This window comes from Pelophylax lessonae (assembly GCF_965119305.1).
Source record: "Pelophylax lessonae genome assembly, chromosome: 6".
Lineage (NCBI taxonomy): Eukaryota > Metazoa > Chordata > Amphibia > Anura > Ranidae > Pelophylax > Pelophylax lessonae.
The window spans coordinates 25,388,954-25,413,000 of NC_138773.1; the positions used below are offsets into that span (position 1 = coordinate 25,388,954).

Consider the following 24,047-nt stretch of genomic DNA (forward strand, 5'->3'; position numbering starts at 1 on the left):
TATGACAGAGGTGTCCTCCATCTTATTATATGACAGAGATGTCCTCCATCTTATTATAGGACAGAGATGTCTCCATCTTATTATATGACAGTGATGTCCTCCATCTTATTATATGACAGAGATGTCCTCCATCTTATTATATGACAGAGAAGTCCCCCATCTTATTATATGAAAGAGATATCCTCCATCTTATTATATGACAGAGATGTCCTCCATCTTATTATAGGACAGAGATGTCCTCCATCTTATTATATGACAGAGATGTCCTCCATCTTATTATATGACAGAGAAGTCTCCATCTTATTATATGACAGAGATGTCCTCCATCTTATTATAGGACAGAGAAGTCTCCATCCTATTATATGACAGAGATGTCCTCCATCTTATTATATAACAGAGATGTCCTCCATCTTATTATGACAGAGATGTCTTCCATCTTATTATATGACAGAGATGTCCTCCATCTTATTATATGACAGAGAAGTCCTCCATCTTATTATATGACAGAGAAGTCCTCCATCTTATTATAGGACAGAGATGTCTCAATCTTATTATATGACAGAGATGTCCTCCATCTTATTATATGACAGAGATGTCCTCCATCTAATTATATGACAGAGAAGTCTCCATCTTATTATATGACAGAGATGTCCTCCATCTTATTATATGATAGAGAAGTCCTCCATCTTATCAGAGGGCACATGTTTGTTGTATCATCTCTCTTTCTCCTCACACATCCCACACTAAGGCCTCTCCCTCACAGATCCTTTTACCGGAGTGTGAGGAAGAAAATGGCGGCCGTGCTGAGTGCAGGAAGGAAGGAAGCCATTGTTGCCCCCTGTGGGATGTGGAGAGCTCAATGTTTCATGGAATATTGTCATTTCTATTGCAGTTACACACAATGACGCTGGTAATTCTCTATGAATAATGATGTATACTGATTTTATTTGATATTATACTTTGATATCACATTGTTTTATTATCACCATGGCAGTGTGTGGCGGAGTATACCATGTCACCCATGTGTTTCCTGTGACATCCATTTATCACTATATTACTCCTGTTTTATCGCCATTAATAATAATACATATATTGATGTGTATGGGGATGGGTGGAGTATTACACACAGCGTGGCGGGCGTTTCCCTCCCTCTCCCCCCCCCCCCCGGGTGGAGGAATGGTATGGTCCGAGGGCTGATTAGGAGCGGTACGGCCCCGCCCCGGTCAGTGCGGCGCGGAGAATCGTCCAGAGAAGGGTTCATCGTTCCATCAGAAGAAAACAACAATGGCAACAAACGGTAAGTATCCCGGTCCCGCCTCACCCCGGGGAGGGCGCCCGGTGTCCCGCCATCGTCCCTTGTAATTAGGGCGATATCCGGGATATAGATTTCTATATAATCCGCTCTATGTGATTGTGGTCCGGATTACTAACAATTGCGGGTTATACCCGGTGTTTGGGTAGTTTTTGCTGCTATGGGAATCGGTCAGGGAGATCTCATTGCCCCCCCCCCGGGGGCGGCCGCCATTCTTTGTCCTCGCGGGGAAATTCGGCGCCATTTTGCGGTGCGGCCATTCCGCAGTGTCTGGGGCGGGGCCAGTTACTGAGGGGATGCGGCGGAATTGATGATTGGCTGCGGCTGTTGCTAGGCAGAGTTGGCCTCTGCAGTAGCAGCCTGGCTTTGTGTGTAGGGGGGAAGGCGGGGGCCTTCTATTCATATGAATGGAGAGGTGATTGTAGCCATGTGATCGTTCGCCTTCTATGATCGATTTTGGAAATTGATCGGATAAATAATAGATTCTAACTTCTGGAATACATTTCTAGTGTATTTTTTGTATATAACGTGGGAAGGTGAGAGCTCTCTAGTTGTAGGTTATGTATAGGGCCAGTATGAAAGGGGGATATTGATTTATTGGGGATGTATAGGGCCAGTATGAAAAGGGGATATTGATTTATCGGGATGTATAGGGCCAGTATAAAGGGGGATATTGATTTGTTGGGGATGTATAGGGCCAGTATGAAAAGGGGATATTGATTTATCGGGATGTATAGGGCCAGTATGAAGGGGGGTATTGATTTATTGGCGATGTATAGGGCCAGTATGAAGGGGGATTTTGATTTATCGGTTATGTATAGGGCCAGTATGAAAGGGGGATATTGATTTATTGGGGATGTATAGGGCCAGTATGAAGGGGGGTATTGATTTATTGGGGATGTATAGGGCCAGTATGAAAGGGGGATATTGATTTATCGGGGATGTATATGGCCAGTATGAAAGGGGATATTGATTTATTGGGGATGTATAGGGCCAGTATGAAAGGGGATATTGATTTATCGGGGATGTATAGGGCCAGTATGAAAGGGGGATATTGATTTATTGGGGATGTATAGGGCCAGTATGAAAGGGGATATTGATTTATCGGGGATGTATAGGGCCAGTATGAAAGGGGATATTGATTTATTGGGGATGTATAGGGCCAGTATGAAGGGGGGTATTGATTTATTGGGGATGTATAGGGCCAGTATGAAAGGGGGGTATTGATTTATTGGGGATGTATAGGGCCAGTATGAAGGGGGGTATTGATTTATTAAGGATGTATAGGGCCAGTATGAAAGGGGGGATATTGATTGATCAGGGATGTTTATGGTCAGTATGAAGGGGGATATTGATCGGGGATGTATAGGGCCAGTATGAAGGGGATATTGATTTATCAGGGATGTATGGGGCCAGTATGAAAGGGGATGTATATGGCCAGTATGAAAGGATATTGATTTATTGGGGATGTATAGGGCCAGTATGAAAGGATATTGATTTATTGGGGATGTATAGGGCCAGTATGAAGGGGGATATTGATTTATCGGGGATGTATATGGCCAGTATCAAAGGGGATATTGATTTATTGGGGATGTATAGGGCCAGTATGAAAGGGGATATTGATTTTTTGGGGTTCACACTATTGCAGGAGTACGGTTGCATTCAAACATATGCAATGCCAGATTTCGCATGTGACTTGCATTGCTGTGGTCATCACATGCGATAATGGCGACAGTTTGTATGGCTGAAATCGCATTTGCCCCAAAATGGTGTAGGACCCTTTATTGGTTCTGTTTAGACCCGTGTGATCCAATTTCAGTTGTGTACTGATTTGGGGGTGTCATTGAAAGAAGTCTAGATTTATACTTGGGTGGATCCAGCATCGGTCCGGCGCCTCTACACTGCAAACTGAGCGATTGAACACCGCCGATCGCTTGGTTCTCACAGCTCCTGAGCAGAGAGCCGCCGAATGTCAGTCACCGCTCTCTGCTTACTCCTTGCTCATTGGAGCGTGGAGCTGTGGAGGGGCAGGGAGCGGCCGGTTTAGGCTGAGTTGGGTGTTGGTCCAAGCACCTGGCGGCTCCAGACTGCATTGTCACAATGCCGCGGGGCCTGGACCGACTTCTTTGACGTCAGCGGAGAGGCGGTCACGGGGGTGCATTCCAGTGATCCATAGGAGTACAGCCAAACACACTTTGGCTATGCTGCTTTTTTAACTTTATATTGATGTTCGCAGGGAGCAGTGTGAACTGCTTGCGAGTTGGGTGTAATGTGGGAACCCGCACAGGAATTGCTGTGGTTCCTGCATTGCCACAGTGTGAACCCAGCCTGAATGTAAAACACCCGTATTCCACCATGGCTGTAAAGTGCGTTGCTCTTTGAGGGGTGCAATAAACATTAATGCCCGTGCAAATGCGGCACACACTGATCACATCAGCTTGATCCTATTGGCACAAGGGGTACCAACAGGATGAGATTCTAACAATTGCGGCAGTAAATCACTTATCTTCCTGCACCGGCGGCAAATGCGTTGCTCTTTGAGGGGGGCTTTAAAGAATGCGGGGAACGCCAACCACATCATCGTGATCCTAGCCTAGATCTATTGGTACAAGGGGAACCAACAGGATGTGATTCTCACAATTGCGGCAGTAAATTACCTGTGTTCCTGCAGCAAAGCGTGTTTGCTCTTTGGGGGTGGGGGTGCCATTAAAAAAAAATGCTGGGCACATCAGCGTGATCCTAGCCTAGATCTATCAGCACAAGGGATACCAACAGAATGATTCTCATAATTGCGGGAGTAAATCACCTGTGTTCCTGCACCCCCAGCATAACGCATTTGGGTGGGGGGGGGGGGTGCGTCATTAAAAAAATGTGGAGCACACCAACATCAGCGTGATCCTAGCCTGGATTTATCGGCACAAGGGGTACCGACAGAGTGAGAGCATGCTTGGAAAAGGAGCTTGAGTCTTGCGCTGGCTCCGCCCCCTCACTGGTAGCCCCACCTTTAAAGGAGAAGTACAGCCAAAGCTTGTTTAGCTGTGTTTCTGCGAATCACGGGCTTGCAGCTTGTTCTCCACACCGGTGACCCTCTTTCATCAGACGGTGGGCTGGTGTCGGAGGCGGTCCGGGCTGGGAAAAGATTGCGACCAAATGGTAGGGATCCGTACCTGCCACAGCCCAGTTCTCTAGTGAGCACTGGGGGAGACACAGCAATGGTGACTGATAAGTCACCAGCTCTCTACTCGGGGAGCTAAAAACAGAGGGCGCACTGGCCTAGCATATTATCCTCAATAGGGCTTTATTAATATCAAGTAAAAATATAAATACTCAAACATGGGTTGTAAGCCAGTATATCAGATACATACGACACAATCCATCAAATGACAGTTCACAGTCAAAATATTTGACGGCTAACACATTTTGAGGCTTCGTCTCTTCATCAAAGCCCAGGGTTCTGGTGAAGAGGTGAAGTTTTGAAACGCGTTGGCGTAAAAAATTATCTTGACTGTGGACTGTCATTTGGATTGTCATATGTATCTGATATTACAACCCATGTTTGTGAGTATTTATATTTTTAATTGATATTAATAAAGCCCTATTGAGTATAATGTGCTAGGCCAGTGCCAGGTCTCTGCAAGGTTCCGAAAGACATGGATTGGAGCCCAATGTCTCGCCTGGGTGGGAAAAAAGACTTGCTGTGCCGAAACATTAAAAATCCTCTAAATGAGGGCTGGTGCCAGGTGTCCAGTTTGTTAGGGTCTTCCCTAAGGGCCGACTCATGCCATGAATCACACTATAGATCACGATGTGTTCGGTTCGATTTCAACCCATTTGAGTAGGTTGAAATCGTTCCGGACCACACTAAGTGCATGCTTTACGAAATGCACAACTGGATCACCTGTTAGTACTGTGGCACGTGGTCGGTGCAGGCAAAATGTGAACACTCATGGAACGCGGGTTTCCTACGCTGCGTTCTGTGTGAACCGGCCCTAAAGGATAAATGCGTGTTCAGACAACAGTAAGGCAGGAAGTCGCACGCTGGTGGCAGCCCCCCCCCCCCCCCCATCTTTATTAAAACCAAACAAACCCCCTGCTGCCTTGCCTAGGACGCCCCTCTAACATTTCACCCAGTACAGGCTTCAGCCCTATTGTGGTCAAACCTTTGTTGGGTGCAACAGAAGGGCGGGGCAGCAGTGTGCTTTTAGTTTTTAATAAAGATGTATGAGATTTGAGTGTGACTTCCTTCTGAGTTTGTGGGGTCTGGTTGGGCTCCTTTTGTTCAGCACCTGGAGTTCGAGTTAAGGGATTGTTGGAAGGCTTTGGAGCATTGTTGTCTCCTTACATGTACATTGCCCTTCCAGAAGGTGGGATTTTCTTTTAGTTTGCTCTGAAGCAATTGCACCCTCCACTGATTTTATACTGAGAACCAGCAGATTGAGCCTCTATTTTATATCCAGCTGTACAAGGCTCCCTCTCCTGGCTGTGCCTCCACATTACAGCCCTGTAGACTTATGGGACCATCTCCAACCCGTGAGATAAAGGAAGAGCTCTGTAGAAGTCTGATTTCATGCTATTTAGTCGTCTGCAGTGTTTGGAAAGCAATGACTTCTATTGGTAGCGATTGGAACAAACAGTATAACATGGAAGTTTTGGGGAGAAACCTCATTAGGATAGAAAGTCTTCTAAAAGTACAATCGTCCCAGAAACATTCTATTCAGGCCACTCAATTCCTGGATCTGTCCAGTTCTCTAGTCCAATTTGCAGCACAACTTCCTGTGGGGCTGAGCACAGGAGACATTTCCATCCAGATGAGTCTTGATTGGTTGCCAAGATTAGAAGCCTATCCGCACCACACAAGTGTTTGAACACAATGAGGGCTGGAAAAGTCTTGGCTGTGCAGACATTGCTGGGTTCAAATGATGAGGGACTAAGATAAGAATATTGGTTTATTAACCTGATCTTCAACAGTAACATTTTCTTTCAAATTTTTGTTTTTCAGAATACTCACAGCCAGCAGCCCAAGGGTAAGAAATAGAATTGTATTTAGATACTCTTATCAGGTGGTGTTTTGTGGGTTTTTGCTTATGTATGTTTGTTTCATTTTAAGGTATGGGTCATACCCTTCTCAACCCGCACAAGGCGGCTATTCCCAGCAGGGCAGCCAGTCTTATGGTCAGCAGGGCTACAGCGGCTATAGCCAGTCTACTACTGGCTCTTCTTCCTATGGACAGAGCGGAGGAGGGTACAGCTCATCTTATGGTGGACAGGACCAGAGCTGTAAGTATGCTTTATGAAGGGAATATTATGTAGCATTGATTGTGGAAATGAGACTTCTCATTTTAGTATTTACATAAATATGTGAACCCTTAACCTTGTAGAACAACCCTTTTAGTTTAAAATAGAAATGCTAGACAAAATGTGTGTGTATATATGTGTGTGTTATTTATTTATATATATATATATATATATATATATATATATATATTAGTATACTATACTAGTGTATGTATGGAATTTCAAAATTGTGGAAACCAGGTGAAACAAAATCGTTAACCCAATATAGCGTTGGGCCGCCTTTGCCATGTACGACGGCCTGAATTCTTGGAATTGACAAGTCTTGGATGGTGCAAACCATGAATGAAGGCACCACTGCTTTACCAGTTGCACCATATGTCCTAGTCATAAGATTGGCATGGTGTTCACTACATGTCTAGTGGTTGGGATCAGTGTGATTGATTCTTTGGGAACATATTGGAGGCCCATTGATAGTCCACGGTTTATGGGTGAGGGTGATTAGATGCCCTGGGAGCCACACATCAAGACCTGTACGATATTGAATGCAGCCTCGGCCTGGACCCCCACCAGGCCACACCCCAATGTGTTTTACTCTGCCCACTGTAAGCTCCGGTGAACGCAGTGAAACACTTTGGGGGGGTTGTGACCTGGCATGGGTCCAGGCTGAGATGGTCATTCCCTATCATACAGCAGGTCTTTACTTGGTTTGCAGCTCCCAGGACATGTAGTCACTCTCTATTGCCTGGTACATAGACGGGCTACCTTCCCAGCCAGCCTTCAGTGGTGGGCACAGGACTTCGTTCCCATACAGCCTCAGTGGTGCATACACCTATCCTCAGGATTAATAGGTATTGCACCTCTCTCTCCTCTTCTGAGCATTCAGTCTCTAGTGGTCTGGCAATTGCAGTGTGCCTGTGAATATTTTGCTTATGGAGATCCCTGCACAGTTTTTGTGGAAACGGACTTTGTAACGAAGACTGAGCTCTGCAGTCACCTTTGCAGCAGTTTATGTTCCGGGTCCCCATCCTGCGCAATGTCCTTTTTTCTTTCTGTCAGTTGACCATGTGGACCGCACTTGTTAATCAGATGACTGTTTCCCAGAAATATATGCGGTCATAACCTTTAATACTGTACTTTGGGTCACAGCAAATCGCCCTCTTTGAAGCACAGTAACCCCTGACATGACTCGGCATTACTAGCAGCGCACGCAGTGAAAGAGGAAAGTGAGAATTCCCATCTGTGAGCTCGGTCTCATCACAGCGGAAGCAAACAAATGTTACATCGCTTTCAATGCGAAGCAATCGTCACTTTCACACCTGCAAATCATGTAGTGCGTCCATATTTTGTCCTTTGTCTGGTATTTACTTGTAATTACCAGGATAATTCAGGCCGTCTCAGATGCCAAAGGTAGTATAACACCATATTGTGTAATTTTGTTTTATCTGGTTTTCATAATTTTGTCTAACCCCTGTGTATATAAATAATCTTAAATACCTTTCACCTTTCCAGTGATCACATGAACTGTCCCCAGCTTCATAAGGGGCAGCAGTACGCGGTGTTCTCAGTGAAGAGCTGTTGGAGGGGGGGGGGGGGTCTGCAAAAGCCTAAGCAATGAGAGTACAGACTTTCAAGTAGAATGCAAAGAAACCCTGACCACACCGGGATCCTGGGTGTTTTCATGACAATTTTTTTAATAGGAAAGCAGAGGCAGGTATTTCACACAAAGGAAGCAATACTGAGAATTTTTCATACTAATATTGAGATACATCAATAATTGTATGGTATACTTTAACCCATGCATTAAAGTATGTGAACCCTCGCCGTGTAAAACAATGTAACCTATACAGTTACACGTTTGTGTATAGAGATAAAGGATTTATTATATATTTTTGTGATCATGTAACCTGTTCTCAGCTGTATAAAGAGCTAGGGGATGAGAAACAGCCACATGCTGGTGTTCCCAGTGAATGACTGTGCAGAGGGTGGGCATCAGCAGAAGCTTTATCATTGGAGGCCTGCTGGCTGGTTCTTAGAACAGCTAGAAAACGGTTCTACGTAGTGTGGTCAGTTTTTATTAGGAAAGCAGAGGGACTGTCAGGAACACCAGGGATTTCACACAAAGGAAGCAATACAAAAAGAACAAAAGGCTCTCATACAAGTACAACAGACACATCAGGCATATGAAATATTGGGCTTACATATTTAATGTTTAGCTTATTGATGCGTTTGTTTCACAGCTGGCTACAGTTCTCAGTCGGCTCCAGGATACAGTGCAGGAAGCTATGGCAGCTCACAAACTTCCCAGACCCCCTACAGTGGAGGACAGCAGCAACCGCAATCCTCCCAGTCATCTTATTCCAGCTATTCCCAGCAGCCTCCAGCCAGCAGTAACACTGGAAGGTGAGTGTTCCTATTCCAGTATCTTTATTGGACCCTGTTCTTAATCATTGTTGCATATTTGAATTGCTTACCTGTTCCGTTTTTTTTCCAGCTATGGCAGTGGCTCTCAGTCCTCCTACCAGCAGCAGCAGGGCAGCGGGTATGGACAACAGTCAAGTGGTGGTGGTGGAGGAGGAGGATATGGAGGCCAGCAGAGCAGCTATGGAGGAGGAGGAGGCGGTGGCGGCCAGTCCGGTTACGGAGGTCAACAGAGTCAGGGCGGATATGGTAGTAGTGGTGGTGGTGGCGGCGGTCAGCAGTCCGGTTCCTATGGGCAACAGTCTAGCTATAATGCCCCTCAGGGCTATGGCCAGCAGCAGCAATCCCAGTACAGTGGTGGATGTAAGTCTACATACATACTCATTTTATAGAAGGAAGTAATGTTGGTATGAAAGCTCGGCTCAACCTTGCAAATGTGTTCTTTTCAGCTGGAGGTTACGGCCAGGATTCTCCTCCCATGAGTGGTGGTGGAGGCGGCTATGGTTCTGACCAAGGCAGCTATGGCGGACAGGATAGAGGCCGAGGCCGCGGTGGATTCGGTGGTGGGCGTGGAGGCTTTGACCGAGGTGGCAGAGGAGGTCGTGGTGGAAGAGGTGGCATGGGGTAGGTGTCTTAACATGGGTAGCGTGTGTGTGGGCGGAGCTTGGCTGCATGGTGATGACTGCGTGTGATAAGAGCGTTCAGGATATTACAACAAAAACCTCCTGTTTCCGGTGTTTGACAACTGATTCCTAAGCACTGACAACTCTGACCTGTGGCTGTAAAGAGAGGAACGAGTTTCACACGGCCTGTGACAGGATGGAGGTTCTATTATCTCTCTAGAGGTTGAAATTTAAAAAAAACAAAAATGCATAAACAATAAGTTTCGGTTTTACGGGACGTCTAGGCAGGGTACTACCAGGGGTACGTCAATGTGTTTTATATCAGAGGTATGGGTCTGACAAAGGTGTTTACCTCTTACCAAACAGTTCAGAATGGTTCTGCATTGCTAGGGTATAAAAATGGTGCTCTGTGACATAAATACTAGTTTTCCTGTGACTTCATTCTACACCAAAATGACGTACTCAGGTCTGGTATACTGGTGTAGCAGTTAACTGTATAAACTGAACCACAACCAAATGTAGCAACAAAACAGACATGGTGCATGGTGTATCAAGATATTCTGGAGTCTGACACGGTGTGTTAATAACGTGTACACGGGATTTTTGTGATAACACGTACAGCTATGAGACAGGATTTGTGATCTCATGTATACAGCTATGAGACAAGGAGTTATGTATACATCTATGAGACAAGGATGTTGTGATCTCATGTATACAGCTGAGACAAGGATGTGAGATCTCATGTATACAGCTATGAGGCAGGAGTTATGTATACAGCTATGAGACAAGGATTTTGAGATCTCATGTATACAGCTGAGACAGGAGTTATGTATACAGCTATGGGACAAGGATGTTTTCTCATGTATACAGCTATGAGACACGAGATATGTATACAGCTATGAGACAAGGATGTTGAGATCTCATGTATACAGCTATGAGACAGGAGTTATGTATACAGCTATGAGACAGGAGTTATGTATACAGCTATGAAACAAGGATGTGGGATCTCATGTATACAGCTATGGGATGAGGGGTGTGAGATCTAATGTATACAGCTATGGGACAAGAGGGGTGTGTGATCTTGTGTATACAGCTAAGACAAGGATGAGAGGTGTGTGATATGTATACAGCTATAAAATGGGGTGTGTGATAACATGTATACAGCTGAGACAAGGAGTGTGATATATATACAGCTATAAGACTGGGTGTGTGACGATGTATGGTGGTTCTGTGTGGAATGCTGGGAGGGAGAGAGGTGTGTTGTGTGATTATCATGTGATCACTTCCAGTTTGGGGGGGGGGGGGGGGGGTTAAGCTGAGGGTGGCAAGCAAGAGCAATGCACAGCATGAGGGGTAAGTATGGGGGAAAAGCAGAGATAGGAATACAACTGCCAAAATCATGTTTGCTGTGTTGCTCTGCTTTGTGTTAACAAATTCTGCATTTTATGTGCTACAGGTTTTCAAGGTCTCGTCAGCTTTCACACTTAGCATTTATCAACACAAATTTTGATTTAAGATTAGCAGTAAGACTATATAAGAACATTCTGTGCACCATTTATACACCATATACATTATCCTCTGTTGCTTACAGTCCTATGCAAACCAAATGGTACACAATCCAGAGTGGAAATCTCAGCTAAAGAGGTGTTTGCACTGATGAGTGTTGGTTAACTTTCTAGTAATTTAGAGGTCAAACTTTCAACAAAAAAAAGCCCCAAGCGGCTGAAGGTGAACAAAGGCTTTTCACATGCAAAAACCAGACGCAAGTGTGTTAGTTGTACAGAGTACTAGACAATGTGTGTGACGGAATAAAGAACTTCTGTAGCCTCGGGAATCACAAAACAAAAAACCTTCAATTTTCTTCTAATTGTCTTCTCAGCGGTGGTGAACGGGGAGGATTCAGTAAATTTGGTGGTAAGTGAAGAGTTGAAAAAATCAACAAAAAATTCTTGTTACTGTTCATTTTTCTTTACGGTTCATTCATAAAACTGAGTTGTCTGGGGGTCAGGCAGGCTTCATCCCACAGTCGGTGCCTCGGCACTCAGTCCTCTATACTGGATACATTGAGTACATTTTATCCCACTATATATATTTTATATTATGGTTGGAGCCTACGGTAACAATTGCTGGGTTCTGGTTAACGTTGGCAATGTGGGAATATGGTAAATGCATGTCTTATGAAGGGTAAATGTTCAACTCGGTAAGAAAAACATGCAAGCATTGCACAAGGAGGTAGACTTCTATACAGAAACCCTATGGTGTGTCCTCCGTGGTTACCAGGTATACAGCATGACCTTTTCTATGGTGGTAATACAATATCACTGGCTATTAGGTTTACAAACTATATTAAGGTATTTTTAAAAAAAAGTCCGGTGGAACTTCAAAAAGGATCATAAAAAAAAATGCAAGGGTGAAAATTGGGGGGCAAGCAGTGTGTAATGTGCATAAAAAAGTGGGAGGCAAGCAATGTGTAATATGTACAACAAATTGGGGGCGAGCAATGTGTAATATGTACAACAAATTGGGGGCGAGCAATGTGTAATATGTACAACCAATTAGGAGCGAGCAATGTGCTTTAAAAAATTGGGGGCAAGCAGTGTGTAATATGTACAAAATATTGGGGGTGAGCAATGTGTATAAAAAAAAAATAGGCGTGAGCAATGTGTAATAGATGTGTGTATAAAAAAAATTGGGGGCGAGCAATGTGTAATGTGTATAAAAAAAAATGGGGGCGAGCAGTATGTAATAGATGTGTACATCCATGGAATATCATTACAAATGGCTCATGTTGTGCGTTCATAGTGTGCGTTAGGGGTACAAACCTATTCTATGTGCTTGGAACCTAAATGCACGGTCAGATGTCTGCTCCTGGAAGCGCCTGCTTTGGGGCCTGAGAAAAGGCTCCGTAGAGTTTATTATTCCTTATGACTGAGAAGGCGCGGTGTGTTGTAAGGCCACTAAGAATGGATAGTCTGAGCGTTCATGTGGGTGGTTTTCATGTATGATGGGCTTGGAGGAGGGGATTGTGTGCGTCTTTTCTGCCCCCGCATTTCTAACGCAAGCTTTTTCTCTGCTTTCTCAAAAGGACCACGGGAAGGTGGTGGACCTCCCAGACATGAAATGGGTAGGTTTTCATGAGACGTTTGGTTAGTAAACTGCTACACAGCCCAGTTTAAAATAAAAATGGAAGGCAAAACCTTTGTTTTATAAATGATTATATGATCTGTTCTCAACTACTTGGGGAGGTGGAGAGGCAGCAAATGCACTGATCTTCCCCCGTAAATCACTGTGGGTGGGGGTTTGTTGGCACATTTCTGATCAATGGATGACAGGCAGACTGACCACACTTGGATGGATGTGCTCTCATGCCTAGCATGCTCACCTTGAAATAGGAAAGCGGAGGACTGGCAGGATCACCACGTATTTCACAGAAAGCAATGCAAAGAGAACAAGGATACCGTTTAACATAACTACATGGTACTGCAGGCACATATCCGCAATATGAAATGTTGGGGTAAAGAATGTAGCCCATGATTGTGTACCCTGTTTCCCTGAAAATAAGCCCCATCCCGAAAATAAGACCTAGCATGATTTTCAGGGATGGCTGCAATATAAGCCCTACCCCAAAAATAAGCCCTAGTGTGTTTTTTGTAGCCAAGATTAATATAAATAAGACCCGGTCTTATTTTCAGGGAAACACGGTAAGTGTGTAGCCATTTAGGTGTATGTAATGCAGATAACAGGCAGGGAGCAGCCATTGAGAAGAGAAAAGAGATGCTCCTGCGGTTAAGGGGTTGTTTATGGGAATTGGATCGCTGGACACGACCTTGGCTGGAATTGTCATCCTGCTGTGCTGCCACTCATAGATGGTTGGGGAAACTACAAAGAACGAGAGAAAGAGGGCGCACCAACCCTAGCACATTACCTTAAAAACTGTTTAATGTGTATACATCATACTCAAAAAAATGGATGGAAAATGGGCACAAATAGAGATAGTAAGTCCACCAAGGAGGTCCACTGGGCATGGTGTGCAGGTACAGACCGTGTAGCTATGTGGAACCTCTAAATGCAGCTTACGTGTTTCAGGGGCGTACCCCATTCTTTAGAGCCCCTGAAATGCGTAAGCGGCAGTTAGAGGTTCCACATCTCTACACGGTCTGTACCTGCACACCATGCCCGGTGGAACTTAATCTTTCTAGGGAGCAGCCATTGTTGCTGCCCCTACCAATTACACTCAACAGCTGCCCTGTGCCTATTACACACTTTCAATGGCCACCCCTGCCTATTACATGGCAAGTGCAGAATAGGCACAGGGAAGTTGAGTGTAATAGGCAGGGGGTGGCCATTGCCAAGCGTGTAATGGGTTGGGTGGTTGTTTAGTGTGGCCTTTGAGGATCATGTAGTAGGCAGTGGAGTGGCTGTTTAATAGCCGTGGGGCATCCATCTGAGTGTAATAGACAAAAGGCTGCCATTGAGTGTGTATCAGAATGTTGACCATTGAGTGTGTAATAGAATGTTGACCATATGGGAGTGTATCTCTAATAATTTGATATTTTGACAGGTGGTGAGCAAGATAACTCGGACAACAACACAATTTTTGTACAAGGCCTGGGTGAGAATGTGACAGTGGAGTCGGTTGCGGACTACTTCAAGCAGATTGGAATCATTAAGGTGTGTGATTTGTGCAGATTTATTCTGGGTTTTAGAATTGGTGATGAGCTCTCCGAACCTTGACATTGGTGACATTAACAATTTTCTTTCTGTAGACAAACAAGAAGACCGGGCAGCCCATGATAAACCTGTACACGGATCGGGAGACTGGCAAGCTGAAAGGAGAAGCAACAGTTTCCTTCGATGATCCTCCATCTGCCAAGGCTGCCATTGACTGGTTTGATGGTGAGTCTCTGGGAATTTCATGCTCTAGATGATTTTTTCCTCTTGTTCTTTGTATCTTTGTGATGGCTTCTAACCCCTGTCTTTTTTTCAGGCAAAGAATTTTCTGGAAATCCGATCAAAGTCTCATTTGCTACACGAAGAGCTGACTTTACCAGTCGTGGCGGTGGTGGAAACGGCAGAAGCAGAGGAGGAGGACGTGGAGGTTCGTTTTTAACCACTTTAAAACCAGGCTTTTTCTGCCACTTGTTTACAAGTATTGGGGTCCATTCACACTAGCGCGACTTGTCAGGCAACTTGGTCGCCTGACAAGTCGCGGTGGGTCGCTCGCCATTGAATAGTACAGGAGCCGTTCTTAATAGGAGCGACACAAGTCGCTCCGACTTAGAAAAAGGGTCCTGTACTACTTTGGGGCGACCTGGAGGCGACTTGCATTGACTTCAATTATATGAAGTCCGTTCAAGTCCCGCCGAGGTCACGGTGCACGCTGTGCACCGCAATTTCACAGGTCGCCCCACCAAGTCGTGTTGCCCCAGTCTGAATGGGGTCTAAGTCAGTATTTTTTGCTAGGAAATCACATTTTGGGTTGTCCCCAGAAAAGTAAAAGGAGGAACCTTTAAATCGGGACACTAGTTCTGGTGACTTGGAGGTCCCCCAAGGCATTCCCCTAATTTTCAGGGATTTCCTCACTTGTTAGGCAATGTGAGGGGAAATCTCCGCAATGGAACACAGATGGTGAAACAAAATGTGACCGGTTATAAAACCCTCCCTTTATCCAAAATTAAAAAGTTGCCTATAGATTCTACTTTAATGAATAAAAAAAGCAACAGTATATACCCCAATTTTTTTTAAAACGTGATTGTAAGTTACACAGAGTAAATAGATATTTTACCATGTCATGTTAAAACTGCCCACGCCTGGGGAATGGTGACAAACGACGGTACTTTGAAAAATATCTCCGTAGGCCTTTTAGAATATTTTGCAGGTTACCTGTTTTTGAGTTAGAGGTGGTCTAGCACTAGAATTAGTGATCTCATTTGATCATTTGTGGTGAATGCCACACATGTGGTGTGTATAGTTTGCATATGTGTGCCCGCGTATGCACTCACTTCTCCGAGCAAGCACAGAGGGATGGGGGAGCTTTAATTTTATTTTTACACTAGCCCTTTAATTTCTTTGATTACTTTTATTACATTACAAGGAATGTAAACATTCCTTGTAATAGAATTTAGGATGACAGGTCCTCTTTATGGTGATATCTGGGGTCAAAAAGGCTCCCAAATTTACCCTCACAAGGTCCGCCTCTGTAGGCAGATCTGTGCTGCTCAGCGGGGATCGATCCGCCAATCCCCGCTTAGCCTGGCGGATGACAGCTCCGTCTCCGCTTGCAGTGCGGAGAGGGAGAGCTGTCAGAGCCCCGCTGCTCTCTATGGAGGATCGGATGAGAGCGGACCGCTTGTCCGCTCTCATCTGATCCCTGAACGGATGGAAAATAGGGTTTCCATCCGTCCAGATTTCACGGACAGGATCAGATACGGATGGCAGCGGTTTCAGCAGATCTGCTTAAAAAACTGACAGGCGGATCTGATCGGATCGCCCGTGTGAAAGAGCCCTTAAAAGTAAAAGATCAAAAAGTTAATCTCATTTAAAAAAAAAGTGACTGACCTCCAAAGCCATAGGGGGACGATCACCTCTGGGACCACCCTGCCCTATCATGTTATTGTTTCTCAGGCTTGACAGATTGACTGGTAAGCTTCAGCCATAATCCCGGTAAACCACTTCAAAGCCACAACATAATAGAATACGTATTCTGATCTTGAAGTGGTTAAAGAATCTCCAGTCTTCTGTGTTCAGTCAATATGTATTCATATTGGGGCACAACTAAAAGTACCTCTCAGGCTTATGCTGGGCCAGGCACGCTCCTAGCTGCCCACTGACACTGCCAGGGCACTTGTTAACAGGGAAAAGGCAGGTATAGGGAGGATTGTGATTTGGTCAGCAGGCCCAAACACTCTCATGTGTGACATGCTCTGTTTAAGCTTCACCGCCATTTTGGGATTAGATCGGTGATGCACCGGTTATCAGGATGGGGTATAATCCCCAATTATCCTTTTTAATGTTGTAGTATGAAGTGTTGGAATATTGAGACCTGCAGCTCCTGTCATTTCTAGCCATCTTTGGACACGCCATGTTTCTGGCTTTGATGTCCAGGGTACATTTCTTGCTGTGCTTCCAAGGTTACAATCCATTTGTGTTCAACAGTGTTTATTTCAGTGATACGATGGCAGCACCTTACTGCCAGGGATTTGTTTTTTTTTTAGGCTAGTAGACAGACTACCATTACAGCCCACAGTCATGCTGCCATGAATATGTTTACACCCAGCAATAACAGGCTAAACCATTTCCATTGAACATGGGGTTGAATGTGGGAGCCTTTGCCTTGTTCTAGTACTATTGCTTCAATAGTTGTGTTTTTTTGCGCTAGGTCCCATGGGACGTGGAGGAGGGTTTGGTGGTCCCAATGGTGGAAACGGCAACCGTGGAGGTGGTGGTGGATTCCCCAGTGGTGGTGGTGGACAGCAGAGAGCTGGAGACTGGAAATGTCCCAACCCGTAAGTTGGGTTTACCTTGCAGATGTGCATCATGACATCACTGTGTTGAATATAAACCTCACAAGATGTTTCTGATTCATTCCTGCAGATCCTGTGAGAACATGAATTTCTCATGGAGAAATGAGTGCAACCAGTGCAAGGCTCCCAAACCCGATGGTCCCGGAGGACCTGGAGGTTCACACATGGGTGAGTGTTTCCTAGTTGCCTGCTTACCAAATCACACATCTGAGCAAAACAATGGTAATCATCTATTAGACCATTGTTTCCTGAGCAAGCTAATGGGGGGGTCATTTTATAATAGAGCAGATGTATCATCCCATTTATAAATTGCAGACCACTTGTGTTAGCATGGCTTGACCCTACGGAGTTCTCTTTGCTTAACTGCAGAGCCAGTCATGTACCTGACAAGTCACCAGCTCAGGTGCCTCATCTGGCCCTTTCATTAATTCTGAGAACAGTACTAAACGAATGGGCGGGTTGCGAGGGCTAAGAGGATCATTGTTTGTATGGTGAATATAAAATGTGTAATGTAGCAATTTGCTTAACCTGCTGTTTTCACTCAGGTGGTGGTGGAGGTGGATTTGGCGATGAGAGAAGAGGTGGTGGTGGAGGACGTGGTGGCGGCGGCTTTGATCGTGGTGGTTTCAGAGGAAGGGGAGGTGACAGAGGAGGATTCCGTGGTGGCAGAGGTGGCGGTGACCGTGGAGGATTTGGACCAGGCAAAATGGATTCCAGGTAATATGTCCATTTCTACCTAGCTGCAGTTTACATGAAATCCTTTTATTTTTTATACAAAATTAAAAACTTTTAAAGCAGAACTAAAACTCAATGTAAAGGTTTCCCACAAACTTAAGGCATGCTGTGAATAAACTCAGTTTGTGCTCTCAACTGAACTGTCAAGCGATCGAATAGCTGGTGTTAGAACTGATCACATGTGACGCCCCTTGGAAACTGCAGGTCCTACATGGGTTGAATTCAGAACTAATTTTCTTTAGAAAATTAATGTGTTTTTGTAATCAGATTGTGCCACCATTGATTTAAAAATTCGACCAAGCCTTTAATTTCACCTCCTGTTTCTACTGAAAATTGTGGCTGGGAATCTTCTTCCCAGGTCACAGCTCATGCATAGATTTTGATTATATTTCACATTCTTTCATTATTGATTAGAAATTCATTTTTCAAAAAATTTCCCAACATGCCCGATAACTAATGCAATGGCCGCATGAAAATATGCTGCTACTGCAGCCTACAAATGGTGCGAAATTCAAACGAGAATTCTTATGATTTGCAAAAGGAAAATTCTTGTATGGCTGTTTAAGATGGCAGCTTCCTTGGCGCAGCGATGTCCAAACTATGGCCCTTCAGCTGTTAGAAACTACAATTCCCATCATGCCTAGTTATGTCTCTGAGATTTACAATGCCTCATGGGAATTGTAGTTCCTGAACAGCTGGAGGGCCATAGTTTGGACACCCTTGCTGTATAGGATAGGAGGGTCCATTGGATGTTTTTTGCTGAATAGCTGCAAACAATTGCCTCTTTTGTATTGGGTGGGAACTCTCTTGTATTGGGTGGGAACTATCAGTGTATGACAAGATTATCCGCATGCAGGAAAATGAGGCATACAAGGAAAAGCATGTGGGTAGCTGGCAGTGCTGGAATGAAGCAGTTTAGTGATAGATCTGGCATAGCTGATTGCCTGGCACTTTGTTCATATTGACTCAAACATTTTTCCTTTTTTTTCCAGAGGTGACCACAGACAAGACAGACGAGAACGGCCATACTAGCTGTGACACGTTTCTACGGTTTATTTTTTTTTTTAGTTTTGTTTAATTTTATACATATTAAGCTGTATCCTATGGATTCCTTCTGAATTGTTCTAAATTTATGTACTTTGTATTACCTCCGCAGTGCGCTGTGAATTTTACCTGTCTTTGTAAAAAGTACTTGCCATTAAACAGATGACCTTGTGTGTACATTTCCATAAACCCTTGTGACCGGCCTCTGATTTCATCTGAATGTTAATCCTCTGACTTGTCATGACAGCAGATCTGACAGCTTTATGGAATAGGGAAAGACAAATAGAAGTTTTAAGGATTACAAGTAACTTTTTTATAAAAATCATATGAACATTTGTGAAATTGTTAGCAGAGTGGGTGATTTGTACCTGTAGAGGGTGAACAATTAAATCATTGTGCAAAAGTGAATATATCGGCGCAAACAATTGGCTGTATGCAATCAACTAAAGGTGCTAAAATAAGCTGCTATACCAACTGAGTTTACCACTACAAAGCAATTCAATAATCCAAAACAACGGTACTGTGCTAATAAGGTGCAGTCAGTGATGATATGTAAAAATAAAAGAACATATCTATGCAATATTAAGGTGCTATAATGTATAAATCTGTGCAGTATTAATGTGCCATAGTACAAATAACTGCAATATTAAGGTGCTATAATAGAAATTGCTTGTAATAAATCAAATTCATATAATATATAAATGATGGATCCAAAGAGTCCAGTGGTCTTGCGCTAGAATTGGTGCAAAATTAGCTTGATGACGATAATCCAGCCAGTGTTTTACAAGTGAATCTGTGTCTTCCAACACCTAAAATAATTGGCCTCTCACCTGAAGTTTTGACATGTTTCACCACAAGGTCAAAATAAGCAAATCACCAGCAGGGATTAGCAGGCTCACAGCTTCAGTAGACACATTGCTGCCCGAAGCTAGCCAACATAGGGACACGGATCTCATCATGGATATCACATAAAAAAAGGCACAGGATCTAATGCTCGCAGTATGTACAGGGGTTTTTATTCAGGACAAAAAAAAACGCACAGGCACTACTTCAACTGAGATGAGAGCCTATGCGCTTTTTATCTCTTTAAGTACTTTATGAAACTAGCGTGGATTCAACCCCTCTACCTTGAAAAGGGAAGGGAAAACATGCAGAGAAGATCTCGAATGCATCCACAGTTTCTATGATGTAAACTGGCTCTTAGCACAGACAGTTCTACCTGCAGTTCCATTGTTGGTCCCTGGTATATACCTGGTAGGTATTGGTATATACTTGTTGCTGCTAGTCTGATGGGGATTCCTGTCACTGTTCCATTCAGCTAGGAATATCCTCCCCTCCAGCCAACCATTAGTACATTGCAAAGCAACATGCAGCTCAATGCAATAAAGGTGCTGGAAGACTGACCAACAGGACAGGCAATTTTATGCATCTGAAATCAGTCCCCATTACAGTAGTCTACCCTGTGTGACCTCAACCTACTTCATTCCTTTGTCAATATATAACAGTATTGCTGCGCTAAAATCATAAACATAAATTGATATAAAATGAAAAAGCAGCCAACACAAATCTTAAACTAAATAAAACCGATCAGAAACACAATAGTGGTAATGTGGCGCTAATCTGAACAGTTTTCATAGTCCATAAATCAGTGGAAATCAACAGTCCATATGTGTCCACTCCAAACGGGTGTATAAAACCGCAACCACCACCACATTTACAGGTCACACTGCCTCTTACCAAACGTAGATGACCCTCATTACAAAGGTCATAAACAGCATGATAGTCTAGCCTGTAGAGGTCTGTGTGTCCCTTCTAGCCTGTAGAGGTCTGTCCCTTAATGGATATTCCTCCCCAGATCACTGACCCACCACCAAAAACTGGTAATGCTGAACAATGTTACAGGTAGCATAATGGTCTCCACACCCTTTCATGTTTGTCAAGTGTTCACGGTGAACTTGCTCTCATCTGTGAAAAGCACAAGGTGGACCTGCCAACTGTGTTGTTCAATGGCAAATGCCAATTAAGCTCCATGGGGCCGGGCAGTGAGCACAGGGCCCACTAGAGGACGTCGGGTCACCCCCATAAAGTCTGTTTCTGATTGTTTGGACAGACATTCACACCAGTGGCCTGCTGGAGGTCATTCTGTAGGGCTCTGGCATTGCTCATCCTTTTTACTCCTTGCACAAAGCAGCAGATACAGGTCCTGCTAATGGGTTAAGGACCTTCTACCACCCTGTCCAGCTCTTCTAGAGTAACTGCCTGTCTCCTGGAATCTCCTCCATGCTCTTGAGACTCTACTGGGAGACACAGAAAACATTCTGGCAATGGCACCATCCTGGAGGAGTTGGAAGGCCTGTGTAACCTATAGGTTCCAGGTATCTCCTCATGTTACCAGTAGTGACACTGCCCCTAGCCCAAATGCAAAACCAATGAAAACAGAAAAGATGAGTAGGGGGAAAAGCGCCCTCCACCTGTAAAACCATTCCTGTTTTGAAAAGTGGTTTCATTGCCGTGGACAGATCGGAAACGGACAGATCGTAATCGGTGCTAAAAATATGCACTGTTACTGTATAAATGACATTGGCAGGGATAGGGGTTAATACTGGGGGTGGTCAAGGGGTTAAATGTGCTTACTAAGTGGGGGAAGGCTCTGTGACAGGCACACAGAGATCAGTGTTTTAGCTTAGCTGAGACACACCATCTATCTCTGCCTGTCTGACAGGAATGCCACCTGCTTTGTTTACATAGGCAGGCGGTTCTCCTGTCAGTTTCCCCCGTAGATTGTGGGAGGCCGGTGGCGATCGAGCCTGCTCCTCCCGGGGTGTCTAATCACAGCAGGAGCACAGCTCCAGCAGAGCGTGCCTTCCCGGCGAGACTGCGTGCACATAATCACGTACATGTACGTGATTATGCGCAGCAGAGCCGCCCTGCCTCAGTAAATCTCCGTGGGGCGGGTCTGAAGTGGTTTAGTCACACCAAATATGACAAGCTTTAGAGAATCGGGCCATTTATCAGATTTTTTTTTCCAAATAACTTTCTGAAATGTATACTCCTGACAAACACCTGCATTGATTGAATCCCTCATACAGTTTTATAGCCAGACTGGGCTTTAAACAGTAGATCACTAGTAAAGTGCCTGGTACAGGGAAAAATGATATAAACTGTGTGAAAGGGACTTTGTCACCCTTGTTTCATCAGAGATGCCACCTCTGTGGACAATTTCTATACCAGCATGCAACTTCGTTGGATACCTTTTATCTGCAGCTAACTTTACCTTGTGGTATAGTGAGAGCAAATTGCAAGGGCTTTCTACAAAGACTGGTCAAGACAAAGCTGAAAAGGGCCGAGTCCGCAAGTTTGAGCAAAAAAAAATGAAATGGAAGGATAAGCAGGATGTCTGTCATTTTTGCAACCACCAAGACACCAGGAAAGGCAACTATACCTAACAAAATTATAAACACAGCACTTGTTTTTCCCCTCATTTTTCATGAACTGAACTCAAAGATCGAAGAATACTGGGATTCATCCATGAAGAGAATACCTCTCCAAAGTGGCAGACGCCATTGAATGTGAGCATTTGCCCACTCAAGTCGGTTATGATGATGAACTGCAGTCAGGTGGAGACCCCGATGAGGATGACGAGCATGCAGATAGGCTTCCCTGAGATGGTTTCTGACAGTTTGTGCAGAAATTCTTTGGTTATGGAAACCGATTGTTGCAGCTGCTGTCTGGGTGGCTGATCTCAGACCATCTTGGAGGTGAAGATGCTGGATGTGGAGGTCCTGGGCTGGTGTGGTTACACATGGTCTGCGGTTGTGAGGCTGGTTGGATGTACTGCCAAGTTCTCTGAGATGGCTTATGGTAAAGAAATGAACATTCAATTCACGGGCAACCGCTCTGGTAGACATTCCTGCAGTCAGCATGCCAATCGCACGCTCCCTCAAAACTTGAGACATCTGTGGCATTGTGCTGTGTGATAAAACTGCACATTTTACAGTGGTCTTTTTTTTTTTTTTCCAAAAAGTTTATTGAGATGTCATTCAAAACAAACATAATAAACAGTGCACAGATAGTTGTAAGTAATAATGTAATTACAACAGGAAGTTGAGAACAATTCGCCTATAATTATTTCCAGATAAATGTACTGTATCAGTGGCGGCTGGTGCTCAAAAATTTTGGGGGGGGGGGGGTGCAAACAAACCAATGATGGGGGTTATTATTATGGACACTGAAACTAGGGCTGCACATCTTCACTTACCTCACGATTCGATGCGATTACAATTATTAGGGTCGCGATTCGATACGATTCGATTCTGCGATGCATCACGATTACTGCCCCATGCCCAACCCACTGCCCAATGGTTTTCAAACCTTTATCAAAAAAAAAAAAAACAATCAAGCAGTCACAAATAAAAGAATCCTTTTTATTTTCATTTGCTTAAAAGGACACTTTCCTGGACCCTGTCATGGCCTGCAAGCCATGTGTTTTTCGTTGCCAGTCGTGGATTGGAGTAGGTGGGGGAGGATTGGGCGTTCTCCAATCCCATCTGTTTCCAATCCACCTATTGGCAAGCATGTACTTCCTTTTGTGAAGACACTTATACACTCAGGTTGAGCAGTGTTATTTAGTGTTAGGTTCTGCAAGAACGCAGGATGCCTTGTCGCTGGCCTTGCAGCTTCCGCATGCATTTGCAAATGTGTGTTAACTAAACTCCTGCTTTTAACTTATTTGTTAGACAGGTTTATTTTGGTTTGTTAGCAGACTGGTGGGTAAGTATTTCAAACTAGGGATCGGCTGTTTTTCACACACCCTCATTTATCCCATCTTGTTTTGCAAGCCCTGCATACTTTAGTGCACTTGTACTGCAAACATATATGAAGGTCTGAAAATGCAAATAGCATAGCAGAGACAGACAACAACACTAGTATTTTACTAGAAGTAACAGTAAAATTTGTAAAAAAACTGTAGTAGTGCAGTTTACTGCTTCATAAAAGAAAATATTAATATAAGCCAGGTCTACCACCATTTAAAGTACAACTAAAGGCAAAACTTTTTGATTTTGGATAAAGTTTTGCCTATAGTTGTACTTTAAAGCC

At 44.2% G+C, this 24,047-nt stretch overlaps 1 protein-coding gene across 1 annotated transcript; it reads left to right on the top strand.

The window, feature by feature from the left end:
* Window positions 1-1,284: 1,284 nt before the first annotated feature.
* On the top strand, window positions 1,285-19,139 carry FUS (FUS RNA binding protein; the record flags this gene model as incomplete). The annotated part of the gene is made up of 14 exons (XM_082261584.1): window positions 1,285-1,297; window positions 6,312-6,336; window positions 6,420-6,589; window positions 8,845-9,007; window positions 9,099-9,388; window positions 9,475-9,649; window positions 11,528-11,562; window positions 14,210-14,319; window positions 14,415-14,544; window positions 14,636-14,740; window positions 17,048-17,153; window positions 17,242-17,339; window positions 17,717-17,888; window positions 18,899-19,139. The coding sequence occupies 14 exons, from the start codon at window positions 1,285-1,287 to the stop codon at window positions 18,936-18,938; spliced, it is 1,632 nt and encodes a 543-aa protein (XP_082117710.1). The 3' UTR covers window positions 18,939-19,139.
* Between the last annotated feature and the right edge of the window lie 4,908 nt (window positions 19,140-24,047).